Source organism: Delphinapterus leucas, chromosome 19, assembly GCF_059928025.1.
Source record: "Delphinapterus leucas isolate spDelLeu-1000000601 "Yukka" chromosome 19, BTC_Dleu_Yukka2, whole genome shotgun sequence".
Lineage (NCBI taxonomy): Eukaryota > Metazoa > Chordata > Mammalia > Artiodactyla > Monodontidae > Delphinapterus > Delphinapterus leucas.
Window position 1 is genome coordinate 48,941,210 of NC_143147.1, and position 20,483 is coordinate 48,961,692.

General features: G+C 44.6%; 2 protein-coding genes and 2 non-coding genes across 4 annotated transcripts; all 4 read right to left on the minus strand.

Moving 5' to 3' along the window:
* Positions 1-1,906: 1,906 nt before the first annotated feature.
* SPMAP1 (sperm microtubule associated protein 1) lies at positions 1,907-9,017 on the minus strand. The gene is made up of 3 exons (XM_022558052.2): positions 6,379-9,017; positions 4,917-5,016; positions 1,907-4,052 (listed from the first exon to the last, which is right to left on the minus strand). Exons 1-3 carry the CDS (start codon positions 6,583-6,585, stop codon positions 3,895-3,897), a joined length of 465 nt encoding a protein of 154 aa, XP_022413760.1. The 5' UTR covers positions 6,586-9,017; the 3' UTR covers positions 1,907-3,894.
* A 118-nt stretch (positions 9,018-9,135) lies between these two features.
* On the minus strand, positions 9,136-14,269 carry RPL23 (ribosomal protein L23). Its single transcript, XM_022558053.3, has 5 exons — positions 14,165-14,269; positions 13,525-13,608; positions 13,095-13,223; positions 9,379-9,492; positions 9,136-9,271 (listed from the first exon to the last, which is right to left on the minus strand). The coding sequence occupies exons 1-5, from the start codon at positions 14,253-14,255 to the stop codon at positions 9,189-9,191; spliced, it is 501 nt and encodes a 166-aa protein (XP_022413761.3). The 5' UTR covers positions 14,256-14,269; the 3' UTR covers positions 9,136-9,188.
* On the minus strand, positions 13,358-13,493 carry LOC115803076 (small nucleolar RNA SNORA21). The gene has a single exon (XR_004023700.1). It is a non-coding gene; the product is annotated as a small nucleolar RNA SNORA21 (small nucleolar RNA).
* Positions 14,270-19,219: 4,950 nt separating the features above from the next.
* Positions 19,220-19,291, minus strand: TRNAC-GCA (transfer RNA cysteine (anticodon GCA)). Its single transcript has one exon. It is a non-coding gene; the product is annotated as a tRNA-Cys (tRNA).
* Between the last annotated feature and the right edge of the window lie 1,192 nt (positions 19,292-20,483).

The window sequence follows — 20,483 nt, forward strand, 5'->3', positions numbered from 1 at the left end:
GAATGAAATTCTGACACCTGCTACAACATGGAGGAATCTTGAAGACTTTATGCTAAGTAAAATAAACCAGACACAAAAGACATACATGGTGTGATTGCACTTATATGAGGTACTGCAGTAGTCAAATTCATACAGACAGAAAATGGAATGGTGGTTTCCAAGAGTGAGAACTGTGGAGAGGAACAGAGAAGAGAACTGACTGATACCTGAGGAATCCCAGAAAAGCTGGGAACTTGGCACCGCCAGGTGGGCTGGTGAAAGTCTATATAAGGAGCAGTTAAGATCCTTAATCTCTATCCCCAGTCCCAAGGGTGAAAGATCTGTTGGGGAGACTGAACCTGTGAGACCCCTCCACTTCCAACTGGGTGGCCAAGGGCTTTCAGAATGGTTGTAGGGATTAAGCAAAAGTCTGCTTATTAAAAAATGGTGTCACTAATTCCCTTCCTCCTCCTTGTTCTACTCCCCAGGCAGGAGATCTCAGAATTTTTCTATGGAGAAACTAAATGACCCAAGGAATAGGGGCATGGTGATCCACAGATATAGACATTTGGAAGTTCCCAAATGAAAAGGCTGGCTCACCGTTGGACTCCCCACAAGGAAATCCATCAGTCAGCAAGCCTACTGAAGAATATAGAGCTTCCAATGGACTTTACCCTATGGAGTGCCAGTTATTTGGTGAATGCTCTCAACACAAGAATCTAAAACCAAAGGAAACAGCAGCAAAAAGGACACTGAGGAAAAACAGACAGTACTTGGAGAAGAATACTTCAGAAACAACCATAATTTTAAAGAAACCAGAGAATAACCTGTATCCATAAAACTAGAACAGAACGTAATAGCAAAGGAGCAGTTGGAACTATGAGAAAACTGAAATCAAAAAGCTAACAAAGGACTTCCCTGGTGGCGCAGTGGTTGAGAGTTCGCCTGCCGGTGCAGCAGACGCGGGTTCGTGCCCCGGTCCGGGAGGATCCCACATGCCGCGGAGCGGCTGGGCCCGTGAGCCATGGCCGCTGAGCCTGCGCGTCCGGAGCCTGTGCTCCGCAACGGGAGAGGCCACAGCGGTGAGAGGCCCGTGAACCTCAAAAAAAAAAAAAAAAAAAAGCTAACAAAGAAGTCGGAAGATCAAATGAGCAAATCTCCTAGAAAGTACAACAAAAAGACAAATGAAGAGTAGGGGGGAACAAAAAGACAAAGGAACAGTAGGGGAGAAAAGGTAAGTCCCCAGATGAGCAAACAATGGAGAACAAAGTATAAAAGAAAAATAAAACTTAAGATAGGATTTGAATCTCTAGATTGAAAGGGATCACCATGTACATCATTGAAAAACTTCAGAACATCAGGAACAAAGATTCTAAGATTTTACAGAGAGAAGCAGGTCACATATGGAAATAAGAATGACATCAAACCTACCAAGAGAAGCTAGAAGACAATGATTTTCAAACTTCTGAAAAAAAAATCTCAACAATAATTTTATTCCCAGACAAACTATCTCTCAAGTGTTTGGGTAAAATAAAAATATTTTCAGACATGCCAGGACTCAAGAATTTTGCCTCCCATATATTCTTTCTCAAGAAGCTCCTGCGGATTATTCTCCACCATATAAAGAAGGAAACTAAGAAAAAGGAAGACATTGCCCAGGAAACAGAGAGAATCCAACACAGAGGAGACAGAATGGGAATTCCCAAGGCACCCCAAACTGGGTGGCAGGTCTAAACAGCCTGAAACAGAAGGATGGAGGGTGTCAGGAGGACTGCCTTGAAAAATTAATTTGGTAGGTTTGGAGCAGGTGAATAATTGTACTGTGAGGCTGTTGAAGTTCAAATTACCAATAGGCACAAAGAAAAATACACAAATGAGAAAATGAGGTAATTTTCTTCAGAAAAGTTTTCAAGAAAGGAAATACTATCACAGTATATATGGATAGACTCAATAATAAATAGTATTTACATGATCATGATAAAATGTGAACACGATTTAATACAAAATTTTGATTTAATTAATTTTAGCAAATGGGAAATAAAGGGGTATGAGAAAGCAAACCTTTGACTGCCAGGACTGAAATGTATAACTTATCATGCTCTCTCCTTACAGTAGTTTCTTCAAGGAGGAAAAAAGGTGTAGTGGTGATGCATTCATTTTTACATCCAAACACCCACCCCTCCAATTCTGGGGTAATATCTTGTGTTGTCAAACCTGGTGAGGCAAGACCACCTTGTCCCCTTCCTGGAGGAAAACGACATGCATGTCTGACCACGGCTCGGCCAATCAAATGCTTCCACTTGGCATTTTCAAACTTGAGGTATTGTCCTGAATATGTGCCTAGGGTTCTTGGCACAAGCAGTGGACACTTCCAGGGACAAGACTGAGCTGGATCTCTAAATTATATCTAGAAAAAGTGGGTAGGTCTTTTTTTAAGTTTCTTAGCCACACAGCACCTGTGGGATCTTAGTTCCCCGACTAGAGATCGAACACACACTCCCTGCATTGGAAGCACTGAGCCTTAACCACTGAACCACCAGGAGAGTCCCTGAATAGGCCTTTTTAAAAGGTGAGAGTCCCTGAATAGGTCTTTTTAAAAGGTATCTCTTTCTTGAGCTACAGAGTGCTCTTCCTCTGATGGCTGTGTGTGAATGTGTCAACTTCCACTAGACTGAAAGCTCCCTGAGGACAGCTGCCCTCTTTCATCTTTTAATTCACTGCAGCCTTGCGTGTACTAAGCTCTCAACAATACACGTTGTACGAGTGTCTTTATCTTTACTGTCATACATCATATTGCTAAATTGTGTTCACCGCGCTCAGATCTAATCTTAGACTAGGAATTTCCTCATGGACTTTGTCTTAATTGAAGCCCAACGGAGTCCTCCAGGGATCTGTTCTCAGTGGTCATTTAGCATGCGAGAGTAACTAGTAATTCTGAACAAGAATCCATTGAGAATTCCTGTCTTCCTCCTCTAGTGACCCTGGGGCTGGGAGTGAAGAAATATTTACTCACTTCCACTTAATGCAAGTAAAAGGATAAAGGAGGAAGGGGGCAACCAGGATTGAACCAGAGACCTCTTGATTTGCAGTCAAATGCTCTATCTCTGAGCTATAACCCCATGGCCTACTGGGACTCTCTTTCTTGTCCACTTACGGTGATTCAATACGAACAGGTTCCACCCACTCTGGAATTCCGGCAAGCTTTGTATTCTAAAGCTCCACCTCCTTTTCTAGCCATCATTTGCTCTGGCTTTCCTCTCGGCCACCGGTAAACTGGGTGGGGCACTTGAAAACTGACATGCTGGAAACTAGCTGAAAAGGAAGCTGACATAGCATTAGTAGAGAAAGCTTCCGTATACACGGTATTACTGTGTCAGAATCCTCGGCCCCAGATACACTCTGGTCGTCCCCTGCCTCTTGATGAGTTGAGGGTGGGAAGGAGAAGGAAGATGTCAGTTCTTTCGGATGGGATGACGCAGGAAAATCAGGAACTCCTTCTCAGGGCAACCAACGCCAATCCCTGTGGCCGCACTGCCTGCTCCGTTCTTGATGGAAACAGTAGCCAGCTTCTGACCTGGGCCGTCCCGATGCCTGGGGAAGAGCTTGGATGAGGGCTTAAGTAGTGTCGCTCCTCCTTATCGCAGCGGCAGGGGAGACCTGAGGCCTCTCCTTTCAAGCCTGGCACTCCGTTTGCATGGAGTTTAAGGCACAGCCTGAGATGCCCTTTCTCCTCCCACCTCCTCCATAGGGTAGGGAAGCCGAGGTTGGAGAAACTAGCTTGCCCCCTCCACCAGCCTCAGAGAAGAAACGGCACACTTGGAGACACACACACAGAAGTTTTAATATAAAATAACACTGAGTTCATATACACATCTCAGAAATTCAGGTCGAGGAGTGTGAAGAGAAGAGCTGCTGTTAGAAGAGAGGGAATTGGGTGACCTCTCCAAAGACAGATGGGCGCTGGCGGAGGGCTGGGGTGTTCCGGCGATAGCCAAACCGACCATTGAACCCCTGGGTCGCTTTCAGATTGGCATTATAGTTGTCATGTCCGGTCACCTGCTGGAGGGAATGCCCTTGTGGGACAGAGAGAGAGGCCTGAGCCTGTATTCAGCCCCCTCTTGCTTTCCCCTCTCCCATTGGGCTGGTATAGGAGGCCAATCCAGGTATAGTCACTGTGCTCCCATGTCCCAGCTGAACCCTCAATCCTGAAAAGCCAAGGGTTGGTGAGGTGGAGGAGACAGATGGCATCCTGGAAACCAAGCCTCATACTAGGAATAGCATGCAGGGGAGCGTGAATGGTACATGCTGGGACGGGAAGGGCCAGAAATTTCTGGGCTTGGCTGAACTTGCTTTGCTGCCAGGAGAACTGAGAAAATTTCACCCTTGCATCTGACCCAGCTGGAGAAAATGGATGAGCTCAATTTGGCCAATGGTGCCAGGGGACATGTGACTAGAATGTGGCCAAAGGGTGGTGGAGTTGGGGTGGGAGGAGGGTTCACCCTGCCAGAAAAACAGGTCTCAACTCTTCCTTTTCCTGTTGCTGCTAAATGGGGCCTACAGAGTGAGCAGGACACAGCCTGCTCTGGGAGCAGTGAGAAGAACACAGGCTTTCGTTGGAAAGAGTAGAATTCCAACCCTAGCTCAGCCCTTCTTAGCAAATCATTTTAACTCCCTAAACCTCAATTTCCCTGGCTGTAACCTGGGGATACTCTGAGGGTAAAAAGCACCTGACATACAGCGGATGCTCCATAACTAATAGGGAGCACTGTGACACCATCTGCTCATGTATGAGAAGAAGAGCTAGAGGATGCAGTCAGACCCTGGGTCTCTTCCCCCAACCAGGTCTCTTTATGGCCCAGTTTCTCTCTCTATGGAATGCACACCGCTCTTCCTAGGTGGGACCGTGGTGAGACTGGAAAGGGAGGTGTGGCACTTGCCTGCCCCTGACCAGTTTCTCCTGTTGAGGTATCTCTGTCCTTGCCCGAAGATGTGGAAATAATCCACTATCCAGCCATCCCTTCCTGTACCGCCATGATCCTGAGAATGAGGGAGAAAATGCAGAAGACTATATCAGTCATGATGCAGAGAGATGCACAGTCCAACCCCTGCCTCTGGGCTTGTTGGAGGGAGGGAGAGGTCACAGCCAGGGGTAACAGGGCCAGACAGATTAAATATACTTAGTGACTTATTGCCTTTCAGGGAGAGGCAGTGTAGCTTGGCAGTTAAGGGCTCAATGTCTAACACCAGAGAGACTGGTTCTAATTCCAGCTCTACCCCTAACAAGCTGTGTGACCTTAGGACAATGACACAGCTTTTTTGGACCTCAATTTCCTCATTAGTAAAATGGCGGGTTGCTTTGAAATTTAAGTGAGATATAAAGGGCCTTCAAATAAAGGGCCTGGTATATTAAAGTTTCAATAAACATGATCTTCATTTAAATGAAAATAATACCTACCACAAATGGTGTCTGTGACGATTAAAGAATACTTACAAAATGGAACATAGAAAAATTCAAAAGTGTGTACACCATATTATTTTTCAAGTTTTTAAACTCTCGAGTTTTCCCCCAGATTCTGGCTCCTTCTGCTATAAAAATCACATGAGTAGACAGCAAACACACACAAACATGGCACACACAGATGTGTGTGTCCATATGCATGTACTGAACACACATGTGCACACACGAACACCCGGGACCACAAAAACTCCCAAGATTTGTTCACAGAATAACCCACATTAAGTCCTCCTCTCCCTAAGTCACTGACATGTATTATAGACACAAATATTGGAAGCAAAAGTGTTGAGAAACATTGGAGCTGAGCCTATAATAGCCTCAGAATCTTTGATCCAGGGGAAGTACTCTGCGGGGGAGGGGCAACATCCACGAGGGAAAAGGCCTGGGGAGAAGCGAGGGCTGCAGAACTTTGGGAGGTTTCCTTCCAGTTAGCTCACAGAAGGTCTCAGCGAGCGAGCCCTCTTGAACTATGACGTCACCGGACCGAGGGCGCCTCACCTAGGCAGTTCATTGTCTTTTTACCGATTGTCGGGCTTTTTGAGAATTTGCGGCGGGAGGTCACCCCAAAGGGTGGATCCGTGATGCCAAAAACGACAACGAAACCCATTTGTTTGGCAGAGGCTTGCAGAAACCCAAAATGAAATCATTCTCAAGTTCAGGCGTGGAAGGTGGTTCTGTGAGCTCAGTGAGCTCGCGCTCAACACCTGTCTCCCGCCTCCGCCAGTTCCCGGGTTTCATTAAGAAAACTGAGAGGGTGCGAGTCAGGGAGCCTCCCCGATGGTGAGGGCGCTGCCATGAGACGCCCGGATCTGGGAAGTCGGCCCCGCCACGAGGGCCAAGCTCTGCGGGCACAAACGGTGGGGTCCTCCACGACGCTCCTGTACCTGATCGGTTTTCCGCAAGATGGGCGGAACCACGCGGCTCCGGAAGTACCGGCGGGCGTGGTAGTCCTGCTGCGCGTTGTAGGGTGGAATCGCCGACCAGAGCTTAGGCCTCAAGTGCTCATAGGTGCGGGCCATGGTGCTCACGGCCACTCCATCCAAGATGAAGCTCTTCTCCAGCCACAGGGGACACGGGCAAAAATGCCCCATCCTAACCACCGCAGCCTCCGAGGACTTTTCTAGAGGGAGCGGAGGGTCCTAGGTGGGGGCTCCCCTGCGCATTGTTACGTTATGTCAAAGACCCCTGTGACACAAACCGTACTGTCCCCATCCTACGAGGTAGGCTCTCGGGGCTGCGGGGGAAGTTGCTTAAATGGTCCAGAGGTGAGGGATGTCTAGGAGGGAACCATGCAAGAGGAATCAAGAGATTGAAGAGAAGGTGGATTACTGAGTGTGCGCAGTGTTAACGCAGTCGGGCCCAGCTCCCTGTTTTCCTTTTAAGAGCAAGGTTCTCTCCTCCCACTTTATTATATATATTTCCCAAACCCAGTTCCCCTGAAAAGCTTGTACCCACAAAGGCTCAGAAAGAGCTCAGAGAGCATCTACGTCCAACTCTCGTTGTACAGAACTGGAAGTTGAAGCTCAGAATGTTGGAAGATTCCCTAAATCCATTTAGTGGCAGATCCAGAACCAGAATTCAGATCTCCTGATTTCCAGTAAACCCACTTGAAGCACCTCTCCCCTCCCCACCCAACTCTTTTCATCAGCTATTCCTCTTCCCGTTAAAATTTTAAAAACCAACAGTAAAAGTTGTATTCTTATCAATAAAACAGTAAGTACCATACTTCCCTCTAATATTATGTATATATGATAGGATACAGCAAAACATGAACAGTGATCTTCCCTAGTTATTGCTGTTACAAGCGATTTTTCCTTCCTTTATATTTTTTACTTCCCAAATTTCCCCCTTGAATAAACTCATATGGATGCTTTACATATCAAAGTGGCTTATACAAATTCTTCTGCTCCTCGCACCAACTCTGAGGTGCTATTATCATTTTACAGATGAAGCAATAAATTCAGGAATTCTTTTATGTTATTATTATAATACTAGTAACATAAACATATTATATATAATACAAAGGCACATGTATTAATTAGAAAAAGGTTGCATTATACCTACACGTAATAATCACCAATCCCAGCACCTCAATACTCAGCTATTTAATCTTTCTACACTATGACAGGCGAGCTCCTAGCAATCAAATTTGAAATTATAGGAAGTCTATAATTTGAGCCCATTCTATTAAAACGTGAAGAGAACCTGGAAAGAACATTAGAGGACTTGAGAGGATGAGGGGAAAAAATGACAGGCCTAACTCTCACCTCACATTTGAGGAAGGCAGGTGAGAAATTTCATATTATGCAATGGGATAAAAAAAGATTCATTTTAAATGGAGTACCTGGGGGCTTCATGTCACATTAAAGACTTGAAATTCACCAGCCTGGAGGATGGGGGAAGGGAGGAAGACCGGTCTACTTTACAGACTTTGGAATTTAATATTCCTAAAACCAAGACTGACTCAGTCTAGACAGAGGACTGGTCCTCAATCTTGGCTGCACTTCAGAATCTCTTAGGGAGCTTTAAAAAGTCTTGATGCTGAGCTTCCCTGGTGGCGCAGTGGTTAGGAGTCCACCTGCCGATGCAGGGGACACGGGGTTCAAGCCCTGGTCCGGGGGGATCCCACACGCCTAGAGCCCAAGCTCCGCAACCAGAGAAGCCACAGTGAGAGGCGCGCTCCCCGCAACTAGAGAGAGCCTGCGCGCAGCAACAAAGACCCAATGCAGCCAAAAATTAATAATAAATGAATAAATTTATATCACTGCTTTCTAGTTCTGGTACATCTGAAGGGCATCAATCTGAAGTACAAAAGAGAAGTCATCTCACCAATGACTATGTGCTAGGGTCTTCACATACACCCTAATCCTCAGCCTTTCATCGTACCCAATCTTACAGATAAAACGATATCCAGATACTAGATATGTGGACACAAACTTTAGCGTAAAAATCCTCTTCCAACATCTTTAGGCCAGACTGGAGTGCTCATTTTCCCCAGACCCTGAATGTCACCTAAATCAACTGTCATGGCTTGGAAAAAAAAAAAGCTACAATGCTCAATACCTTCAGGCAGATTTTGCCAGGGCTCATGCCTGTCGTGCTGGCATTCTACCATCTTTTATTCTCAAGGTTTGGCAGATATATGACCATCGTGTCAAAATACTTTTGATAGCAGAAAACTTGCAGATACTAACAACTCAGTCATCTTCCATGAGAGCAATTATTATGTGGCAGGTTTTATAAATATAAACTCATTTATGTGCCAACTTACCCAAAGGAAACCTGTCAACTGCAGAAGTGCACATATATACGCGTATACTTGGTTCCTACTCACATCACTCCTTGAACTCCATGAGTGTTCAGGATCTGACCATACGCTACCGTATCTCAAATACCTTTCTAACTGTAAGGCAGTCACCTGGGATAACCTGTCACCAAGCAGTATCTACCACCTGAAATTTATTTTAAGAACTAAAAAACTCAAGTTTTTACAGCAGAAATTGCAAAGTCCCCAAAGTCTGCGCGCTGACAGAAGTGCAATGACTGTTTATCTTTTTTTACACATGCCCACAGGAAGTCTGCACTGGGTAGTTTTATTTTACAGAGGGGGTAAGGGTTAGGTGGTGTCAAGAAGAGTGACATGGAGCAAATGATTTTTATTATCATTGTTTTCTTTTACAAACACACCGAAGCATCACGCAATGCTGCCAGCGTTGGATGCAATCCTGGGCCACAGGTCTGCACATTCCTTTGCAACTGGTCCTGTGATGGCAGAACCTGCATAAAAGAATGATGTGACACGTAAGCTCAAAGGGCCCTTTCCTTGTACTCAAGTTAAATCATCCAATCTCAAAAGCCTAACAATGATGTGCATTCTTTATTACCTTTCATCTCGCCTTTATTGTTTACTATGACCCCTGCGTTATCTTCAAAATAAAGAAACACACCATCTTTTCTCCGGTATGACTTTCGTTGTCGAATTACCACTGCTGGATGTACTGAGAGGGGGGAAAAAAAAAGCAGCTGTCATTTAACCTGCCAAGTTCCAGTGCCACCACGAGAAAGCAATTTACACCTTGGCTAGCTCCCCAACATTTCCCATTTGGACAGAATGTATACTCATTAGCTTTTCATTTCCTAAAATCAAGTGTGAAAGACAGTGTAAACACCAATCACCCCTTAAGGAAAGACCTTACTCATTTCAAGTCCAAACTGCCTGCATTTCCTTGCAGGTGTGAATCTGTACTTTGGGAGGACGATTAGCAACACACCAGCAGGAAACGTGCTAAGCACTTTCTATACTTTTCCTCACTTCACCCAAGAGGTGGGTACTATTTAAGATCCTAATGTCAGGACTTCCCTGGTGGTCCAGTGGTTAAGACTCTTCGCTCCCAATGCAGGGGAACTGGGTTCGATCCCTGGTCAGGGACCTAGATCCTGCATGCCGCAAATAGAGATCCCATGTGCCACAATTAAGACCGGGCACAGCCAAATAAATTTTTAAAAGATCCTAATGCCATAGAATTGGGAATGGGACCCTCCTCACACTGAATGAGTGGAGAGGCCAAGCTATTAACTCATTATGCAATATTCCATCCCAATTTATATCAAAACTTCCAAGAACAAACCTTGACCTAAGAATTAGCACTTTATGCCTTTCTAACTGCAGGGCACATGTTGTTTTAAGAGCAAAACCTGGAGTTAACCTAAATATCTCAGGACACATGCACAGAACAGAACCATTTTAAATGATTATGTACTTCTGTAACTTTTTAATATGCAAGACAATCATTTGTGAAGCAAAAATGGGTTACGGGAAGGTAATGGTCCCATTTACATTGGAAAGTAGGACATAAAATATTAAAAACGATCATCCCTTGGAGGTCTAAGAGCTGGGTAACTGAAATTCAACTTCTATTTCTTATTTAATTAACTTTAGGTTTAACTTTTTGAGGAAATGTTTTCCAGGGTCATAAGTAACTTTTAAAAACCTACCTGCTCCAGGGCTTCCCTGGTGGTACAAGTGGTTAAGAATCCGCCTGCCAACGCAGGCGACATGGGCTCTGGTCCGGGAAGATCCCACATGCCGTGGAGCAACTAAGCCCGTGCGCCACAACTACTGAGCCCACGCGCTCCAGAGCCCGTGCTCCGCAACAAGGTAAGCCACCACAATGAGAAGCCCGCATGCTGCAACGAAGAGCAGCACCCCCGCTCGCCGCAACTAGAGAAAGCCTGCGCGCAGCGACAAAGACCAAACACAGCCAAAAATAAATAAAAATAAAATAAATCGTAAAAACCAACCAAACAAAAAACGCTACCTGCTCCTAAAGTGAACATTTTTCCAGACATTCAAAGCATCTACTGCACTTAGAAGAAAACATGGATTCAAATCCTGACTGACAGTAGCCTGGAGACCTTGAACAAGTTACTTAATCTTCTGGAGTTCGAGTTTTCCTCTTGTAAAGTAGGGATAATAGTTACATTTCCATATTTAATATCAGACACTAGAAATGCAGGATCTTCTAAGGACAGAGATCCTGGCTATCCTTGAAGCAAGTACTATCTATGTATATAGATGGTCTGAGTTTTTCAACAATGGGAAACACACTGAGGGACAAATATTGGCTGAGACCCTCCTCCGTTGGACCCTCATCTACTTAGAACAATTTAAATTCTCACAAATGCATCCAGCAAATAAATAGGGCCACACGAATACAGGACTCTGGATTTCCAGTCCTGCAGTCCTGTTCCTTTCCACATTTCTGTATGTTATAATTAAGTCTAAGGCCAGGAGATGTAGCTGATCCTTGAGAAATGAAGGGTGAGGGGCGCCAGCCCTGTGCAGTCTAAGATCAGTGTGTAACTTATAGCTGACCCTCTGCATCCACTGATTCAACCAATCTCAGATAGTGCAGTGCAGTAATATACTGTGGGGGAAAAATCTGTAACTGGACGCATGCAGTCCAAACCCACGTTGCCCGTTGTTCAAGGGTCAACTGTATTCATTTAGAAGAAACAAGGACCAAAGAAAAAATTAGGAGTTGGAAAGTCAGAACTATTTTTAAAACCATGAGTGTCCTCTGGTCTGTCCCACAGCTGACTGAGAGAGACAGCACACACCCTGCTGCCACCTCACCCGTAGTGATGGACAATTGTTCTGCCCTTCCCTGACTGCTCCCCAGGCCACACACCGGACCCAGCAAGTGTTCTAAGAGGAAAGCCTGTCTAGTTGCATGCTGGTCCCAATCAACGCATTGATTTATCAATGCTTAAGCACAATGCTTATGCCTTGCCTACCCAGCCCCCAAGTGAATATTAGAGGTCAACAAAGTAAGATTTCTGACCAAAAGGCTAAACACCTGGGGATAGAGTAGGATACAGACCTTCAAAGAGTAACTGTGATACATGGCTGAGACCTGTCACACGTGTACTGCGCATTAAGAGGACTTCTCAGGAAAAGCAAAACATCCCAGGCCAGAGACAAACTAAGCAGGCACAGGAGAAAAGTTCAGGAGCTGGAAACTCAAGTACACTGAGTATCAGAAGCTCTAAAGTCAGTCAAGTCAGAAGTGTCTGAGGCCCCCCTCTAACCCACACATCTAATAGGAAAACTTTTGGGGGTTGTCCACGATTAAGCAATGAGCAGCTCCCTATTTTAGTTTCTACCAGAAGACATTTAGAAGCAACCATGCCAAACTTTTGACAAGTCACAACCCTGAGTTAATCTCATCTATGTATAATTATTCCTTTTCAAATCAGTAGTGCCTGAAAAGGAAACTTGCCTGAGGTGACTTAAGTCTTAAGGCTGTGATCTCACCTGGTACCACCATGTTCATTTGTAGCCAAGGAGTCAGCAATTAATTAAAGACCTGCTCTCATAGAAGAGACAACCCTAGTAGGGGGCACAGCAAAAATCTGAGGCACAAAGGAAGGGATTTAAGTTGGAACAAAAAAACCAAGAACTAAAAGGAGAGCTGGGGAAAGAACTACGTGGATGAACTGTAAAATCCCAGAAGGACGGAGCTTTTGTTTCTACAGGTATAAATATGTGAGGCTGTCTGTTAAGTATCGGCTGAACTTGCTGGGGGAAATGGCAGGGTAAGTATGAAAAGCCCCTAGCTTACGATGGAAGCCAACTAAGAACTTAACTGGGGGTGGGGTGGTGGTGGTGGATGAATTGGGAGATGGGGATTGACATACATACACTATCAATACTATGTGAAAAACAGATAACTACTGAGAATAACTAATGAACTGTACAGCACAGGGAACTCCACTCAATGCTCTGCGGTGACCTAAATTGGAAGGAAATCCAAAAAAGAGGGGATATATGTATACGTATAGCTGATTCACTTTGCTGTGCAGTAGAAACTAACACAACATTGTAAATAAAGCAACTATACGCCAATAAAAATAAAAGAATGGTCCTTAAGACAGCAAGAATAGAACTTCAACTGCAGATTAACTCACACTGCCTCTCAAAGAAAATCAAGCTTTAAGAGGCCCTGAGAATGGTAAAACTACTGTTCTATTTTCCAACAGAGGGAGAAGTCCTTCAACTGTCCACAGACCAAGAGGAGGATTTGGTCTCTCTACTGACCCTTCTTTCTGAGCTCTGGTTTGCCTTTCTTGACTGTGGCCATCACCATGTCACCCACACCAGCAGCAGGAAGTCTATTCAGTCGTCCCTTGATCCCCTTCACAGAGATGATATACAGATTTTTGGCTCCTATACAAGGAAGTAAACAACAACAAAAAGGTTTTTTTGAGAGCCTGTTAGGCAGTTCTGCATTTCTCCAACACCTCCAAGGCCTCCCCCTGCACACACACTCCCAAGAAGTTAGTCCTCCCCCAGGTGGAACACCTTGTCACACCACCGATTGAAGCAAAACAACACAACATGCTGCCGCTTCACCCAAAAGCGGTGTTTTCACTCTGCCCTTTCTTGACGGCTCAGTGGGTCATTAGCAAAAGGCCCACTGAGTGCTTTTAAAAGGGGCAGTTTGGCAGAGTGCAGCCGAAGGTCTCACCTGTGTTGTCAGCACAGTTGATCACGGCTCCAACCGGAAGACCCAAGGAAATCCGGAATTTCGCACCAGAGGACCCACCACGTCCTGTAAGCAAGAAGGTAATCAGGAGAGGTCCCTTCACATTCTTAAGCTATATATTCATTCGCATGCTTCGGGGAGCGGTACACCGTAGTTTCGCTCTCTCTAGGACTCCTTATCCCCTCCCCATGTGCCACCCAGTTCTCAAGGCAAATAGCCAATTCCTCACTCTTAGCACGTTACATTGAAATTAAGGGACCAGGACGACTGAATTCTCGATCCAACTTCTGCACCACGTAGTTCTTCCTACAAGGCGGGAGACCGCACAAGTCGCCCACTCTGGGGATTAAGCCAGTCCAACTCCAACCCCATTACTGAAGCGCTAGGCGCGGAGTGAAGCCGCGGGATTCAGCCAAGAATCACGACTGGATCCTGCGAACTCAACCCTCCAGGCCCTCCCGTCACTTTCGGGGGCTCTCCCGGTGCTCTCGCGGTGTCCCTCCCCTCCCTCTCCGGCCCGGAGCAGAGCAAAGCGTCCCAGCTGTCCATGGCCGCCGTTCCCGGCGAGGCCAGCAGCCACCTCGCGACAGATGGCGAAGGATCTCCCAAAGCCAGAAATTACCTCGCTTCGACATCTTGAACGCCGGAAAGTGACAAAAAGGAAGTAGGAATAAAGGCCACCGAGATCTCAACTCCAAGGCCCCGCCCAACATGGTCACGTGACCCTGTGTTTGTTCAATCCGCTTCTCTTCCCCAGGGCGCGGTCTTATTACGTCACAAATCCTGGACATAGCGTAGAACTCTCGCTGCGAAGTGGGCGGAGGAGTGGTTGAGGGCTGCAGGGTGTCCGTGGTACCCAGTACGCCGAATACGAACTCGAAAGTAGTTGTTCGGGACACAGAAAGATTGGTTTAATTTATCGGAAAACCTCTCTGAGCAATAAGTATGTGCCAGGGGCTTCGATGGGCGCTAGAGGTTCAGAAATGATTAAACGGTCTGTGCTGTATAGGGGCCTCCAAAGAACACACGGCGTCGGGGGCTAGAGGGAAAGAGTTCGAAACGGTTTCATTAGGTTGTGATATAACTGAGAAGTACCATTATAGCGCTACAGATAATTCCATATGTGTGTGCTTGGTCCCATACCCATCTGTATTTTAGATATCTTTATTCATTACTCCTTTCACTGCTTCAACTTCTCCCATTCTTCGGACTTCTTTCTGTCGATATATTCATTCAAATATTTATTAAACGACTACTTTATGCCAGATCCTGTTCTGGGCATACGCTAGACTACATGAGAGAACAAAACAGATGAACATTCATGCCCTGTGGAGCTTACATTCAGCCAGGGTGTTGGTGAAGGTGGATATTAGATACTAAGCCATAGACGTAGTAATTGCAGTATATAGTATGTTAGATGGTGATAAGTACTATGAAAACAAAAGTAGAAGAAAGTAAGAGGGATCTGGAAGTGGAAGGAGAGGCAGATTGCATTTCAAAATAGAATGATCAGTGTGGGCTTCATGGAAGAAGTTGACATTAGTGCAAAGATTTTTAAGGTGAGGGAGCTAGCAATATGACTGTCTAGGGAAGAGCAGTCCAGATAAGAGTCATCAACCATTGAAAGACCCTAAGGTGGGATTGTGCCTGAACGATGTGAGGACCAGCAAGGAAGCCAGGAGTGACTGGACAGAGTAAGTGAAGGAAAGAGTAGTAGGACAGAAGGTCAGAAGTAATGGAATTGGATCATTAGAGCTTTGTACACTGCTATGGACTTTGACATTTACGGACTGAAATAGGAAAACAATGAGTCATAAGCAGAGGAGGGACATGATCTGACTAATGTGTCAGAAGGATCACTGTATTTGAGACTAGGCTGTGGGAGGGAACACAAAGATACAATAAGGTGATCTATTGGGAAGCTCTTGCAGTAACTCAGGAGAGAAATGATGGTGGTTTAGACTAAAGAGGTAGCAATAGAAGTAATGTGATGTGATCAGATTCTGGATATGTTTTGGAGGTAGAGCCAACAAAATGTGAGGTGCAAAAGAAAGAGAAGAGAATGTTTCCAAGGCTTTAGTTCTGAGCAAGTGGAAGATGGCATTGCCATCAACTGAGATGGGGAAAGCTATGGGAGGAACATGTTTGGGGGTAAGAGTATGAGTTCAGTTTTGGATATGTTGAGTTAGATGTCTGTTAGACAACCAAAAGAGATTTAAATAGCAAGTTGGACATATTAGCCTGGAGTTCCAGAAAGAGGGAGATATAAATTTGGCAGTCATCAGCATATATGTATATTTAAAGACATGATAGTGGATGAGTTCACAAAGAAGCAAGGGTAAATAAAAAAGACCATGGGCTAAGCTCTGGGGTACTTCAACATTAAGAGGTCTATAAATCTATACATTTATAAATTTCTCTTATCACTCTTAAATCCTTCACTTGCTCCTGCCAGTTTTTCTCTCTTCTTCACTTCTCAGCCAAATTCCATGTGTTTCTGAATATATGATTTCATTATCATATTTGTCTCTGTTGATAAATGAAACTAGCATCCATCCAGGTGTCCCTCTGGGATTTCTGTCCATTTCTCTTCAGTCTGCCTTCTCAATGTCTCTCAAATATATCCACTTCTCTCCATCTCCTCTGCTAATGCTCTGGACCTAGTCACCTCCATCTCTTGCCTAAACTATTTCTGAAGCTTCCTAACATGTCTCTTGACCTCTATTTCTCCCCCCTCCATCCACTCACTCTTCATACAATGGCCAGAAATAATTTTTCAGAAATGTAAACATTACTGTGTCACTCTCCTGAAAATCCTCCAATGGTTTCTGTACTCTTAGAATCAAAGTTAAAATCCATATCACAGCCTACTAGGCCCTGATCATTGTCCTACCTCTTAACCTCATTTTGCACTGTGCTCTGTCTTGCTCTGCAGGGTTGACGTTTTGGTGCCAGATACCATCCATGCTCCTGAATACCCATAGGCCTCACACATGCTTGGAATACTCTACCCTGCCTACCCGTATCATGTACTTCACGTGTACTGATTTTTCAGATCTCAGCTTAAATATCTTTTCCTTAGGGAAATTCTACCCTGACCTCTTTTACATAGTATTTTTCCTTCTTACTATTTATTTCAATTCTTCAATATATATTTGATGACTTTGTTGAATAACGATCTCCCCCAACTAGTCTATATGCTCCATTAAAGGCTGAGTCCATGTTCTCCTTTGTGTTCAGTGGTATATCCCCAGCATTCAGCATAGGGCCTGGCTCAGTAAATACATACTGAGTGATTGAAGAAGTCTATCTCTATAGTAGACAAATGAAGAAGTCTACCTCTATGGTCTCCATACGTCAGCATCCTTGTGTGAAGGAATTTTTATTCATCTATGGCAAAATTAGAAATATTTGGAAAACACAGTGTTTCTTATAAAGCTCCATTTGCTCAATTTAAAGGACTGCCTATTATTCTGGGATTATCTTCTTTCGTCTTTCTTGTTAAAAATGTTCCTTTCGGGCTTCCCTGGTGGCGCAGTGGTTGAGAGTCCACCTTCCGATGTAGGGGACACGGGTTTGTGCCCCGGTTCGGGAAGATCCCACGTGCCGCGGAGCGGCTGGTCCCGTGAGCCATGGCCGCTGAGCCTGGGCGTCCGGAGCCTGTGCTCCGCAACGGGAGAGGTCACAACAGTAAGAGGCCTGCGTACCGCAAAAAAAAAAAATTTAAAAATGTTCCTATGTCAACTGTCAACTTTCTACCATCCCAACACTGCCCTTTTTTTTCTTTTTGTAATTTCAGTGGTCCATGAAAACCAAAGGTCTGGGAATGATCTGTCTCTATTTCCTTACTTCCTGCATGCACATGTTCCTTGAACCCCTGTAGTGTAGTTTATGTCCTCACTACATGACTGAAATTATACTAGAAATTATATATACTGAAAAATTATACTAGAAAGGTCACCATGACCTACTCTTTCCAAAATGCAAGGACCCTCCTCAGTCTTCATCTTACTTGACCTCACAACGTTTCACACTGGGGCCCTTCCCATCTTCTTGACACTCTTCACCCATGGTTTCCATGATGCTAATAATAATAGAAATTACTATTTTTGGAGTGCTACTAAGTACCAGTCATTGAGTTAAGCATTTTACAGGAATGTGACTTCTTGAATCCTCCCCACAACCCTGTGATTTAGGTATTATTCTTCTCATTTTTCAGATGAGAAAACTGAGAAATAGAAAAGTTAAGCCATGTGTCCAAGATCACACAGATCATGAAAGGTAGAGATGGAATGGCACCCTGAGTCTGGCTGATTCCAAAGCACAGACTCTAAGCCACTCTGTTGTATTGCTCTCTCCTCCTTACTCATTGTCCCTTCTCAGTGTATTTCCCTGAGTGATCACACCATCCAGTAGCTTCCATTACCATCAATATGCTGAGAACTCCCAAGTCTGTATCTCCAGCTCAGACATTTCTGCTTAGCTCTAGCCAATGTATGGAACCAATGACTGGGACACCTCCACCCCACAGGCACTTCCAACGTGACGTCCAAAGCCAAAATCATGATTTTCCCAGAAATTTTGCTTTTCTGCCTATATTAGTTGTCTTGGTTGGTGCTACTAATTTTTCTGTCCATGCATCTGAAAGTCTGCCCTTGGTTCAAAGCTATTGCAACAGCCTCCAAATGGTCTGACCATAACCTCTGAGTTGCTTAAAAGCCTGTACTGGCCCTCTAGTGCCTATGGAATAAAGTCCAAGCTCCTTAGCATGGCATTGGAGTCTCTTCCTGAAATGGCTTACCTTCTCCCTGGACTCATCTCCCATCACCTCGCCTCTTACACTTCACACTCCAGAAACACCAAACTGCTTAGGATTTCAGGACTCTTTCTTGCTTTATCCACTACGTGTTCTTCAAAACTCTTTTCGATGTCATGTATTTTTGAACAAGCCATCTCTTCCCTGTGCCATTTCACAACCCCAGCATGCTCTTCCCCAAACCACCTCTTTACTTAGAGCAGTCGTTCTCAAATATCTTTGTCTGAATATTCTTTACATTCTTAAGGTATTGAGAACTCCAAAGAGGTTTTGTTTATACAGTTATATCTATTGACATTTACCAGATTAGAAATTTAAATTGTGAAATGTTTAAGGTAATAAATCCACTGCCTGTTAAAAGACATAACATTTTAAAATGAAAAAGAACTGTATTCAATTTTTAAAAATAATGAGAAGAGTAGCTTTGCTTTACGTTCTTTCAGAAATCCCTTTAATATCTGGCTTAATGAAAGACAGCTGGATTTTCATGTTTCCACATTTAGTCTGTTGTGACATCATGTAGCCTCTGGAAAGCTCCACTGTACTCATGAATGGATAAGAATGAAACAGGTAACGAAGTATGAAATAAATTCTTTTTTCCTACGTAGAAAGTGTCTCACAGGCAGACCTCCAAGAATTCAACTCCCAAACCACAGGCTGGGAACCATTGACGTAGAGATAGAGAACACAGGAAATTCCTTTGCGCGTTGACCTCATTGGAATATAAAATCTACCATGCTGTATTTTATTACTTTTTGTATTCCCAGAAAACACTCAAGAATGACCAAATATTCGCTTAGTTAGTACCACCTTTCTTTTGTACCATCTTTGGGATGATTTAAGGTTTAAAAGGGAAGCACAAGGGGGCACCCGGATTTGAACCGGGGACCTCTTGATCTGCAGTCAAATGCTCTACCCCTGAGCTATACCCCCTCTACTGGCAAGTAGGAGATTACAGCTTATTTGTAGTGTTTACTGACCAGACAGTGCATTGGTGATTAACAGTAGTTTGATATGTATGACCAATTGCTTCAGGTTTCCTGGGGTGATGCTAAAGAACCAAGAGAAAAGGCAATTCGCACCCAGGTGGTAGAAGGGGAGGGCAAAGCCCAGTCTGAGCTGGACTTGAAGGTCCTGTGGGGTGTGCAATGGGATTTCTCTCCTTCAACAACAACAACCTCTTGGACCTCTGGCATCTTGGAATTCTTTAAGTCTAATTTCCATCCTCCCTGCCTGCACCCCGAGCTGCACTGGATCCCCAGCCTGTGCTTTGCACAGGAGAGGAAGTGCTTCCCTTGTCCTTCCCGAGACACCCCTGCTCTTGTACCAGACGTGCCCGCAGTATCTCCATTCTCTCCAGCACCTTCAGTCTCTTCCACTTGCTTGGCTCCTTCAAACATCAACAGGCTTTCCCTAGACTGGAAAATCTCCCTTTTATCTGTTATCACCTGTCCATTTCTTCTTTCTCACTACCAATTTTTAAGAAAGTCTGTGACTTCATTTCTCTCCTTATCAATAACCTGTCTCCATAGTTCTGTTACTCTCTACATTTACTCTCTCGACTGTCAGGTATTTTTTTCCCCTTGGAGTATGTATCTTGTTTCTCCAACTAGACTGTAAGTTCCTTGAGGGCAGGGATCATGTTGCATTTCTTTTTGTATTCCCCACAGTGGCACAGTGCCTGGTTCACTATAAGCCCTGCATGGTACCTATCAGCCAAACCTAATTAAACTCAACTGTGGCATTCTACCAAGCTTGCACCCAAGCAGCAAAATGTTGTTAGGGGAGAGCTCAGAAGTCTGGGTCACTCCACCAATCTCAGACAGTCTCCCTGTTTATTACTCTTCCACCACTGACTGACTAGGTTCACTTTCTCACACTCTAAAATGACTATTTCACATACGTTCTCCAGTCTCAAACCTTCTACACCTTATCTTTCCTCCTCAGAGAGTGCTGAAGAGCTGGCCTCTTCCTTTCTGGAGAAAGTCAGAATCAGTCAGGAGCAGGGTTGTGCTGATAAATGGCTGACGACTGGCTCCAGGGGACCTGATTTTTAGCATTTGCCAATTCCCGTAGTGCAAATTCGCCCACCTGTTAATTTCCAGTGAAGTCAACTGGCTTTAAA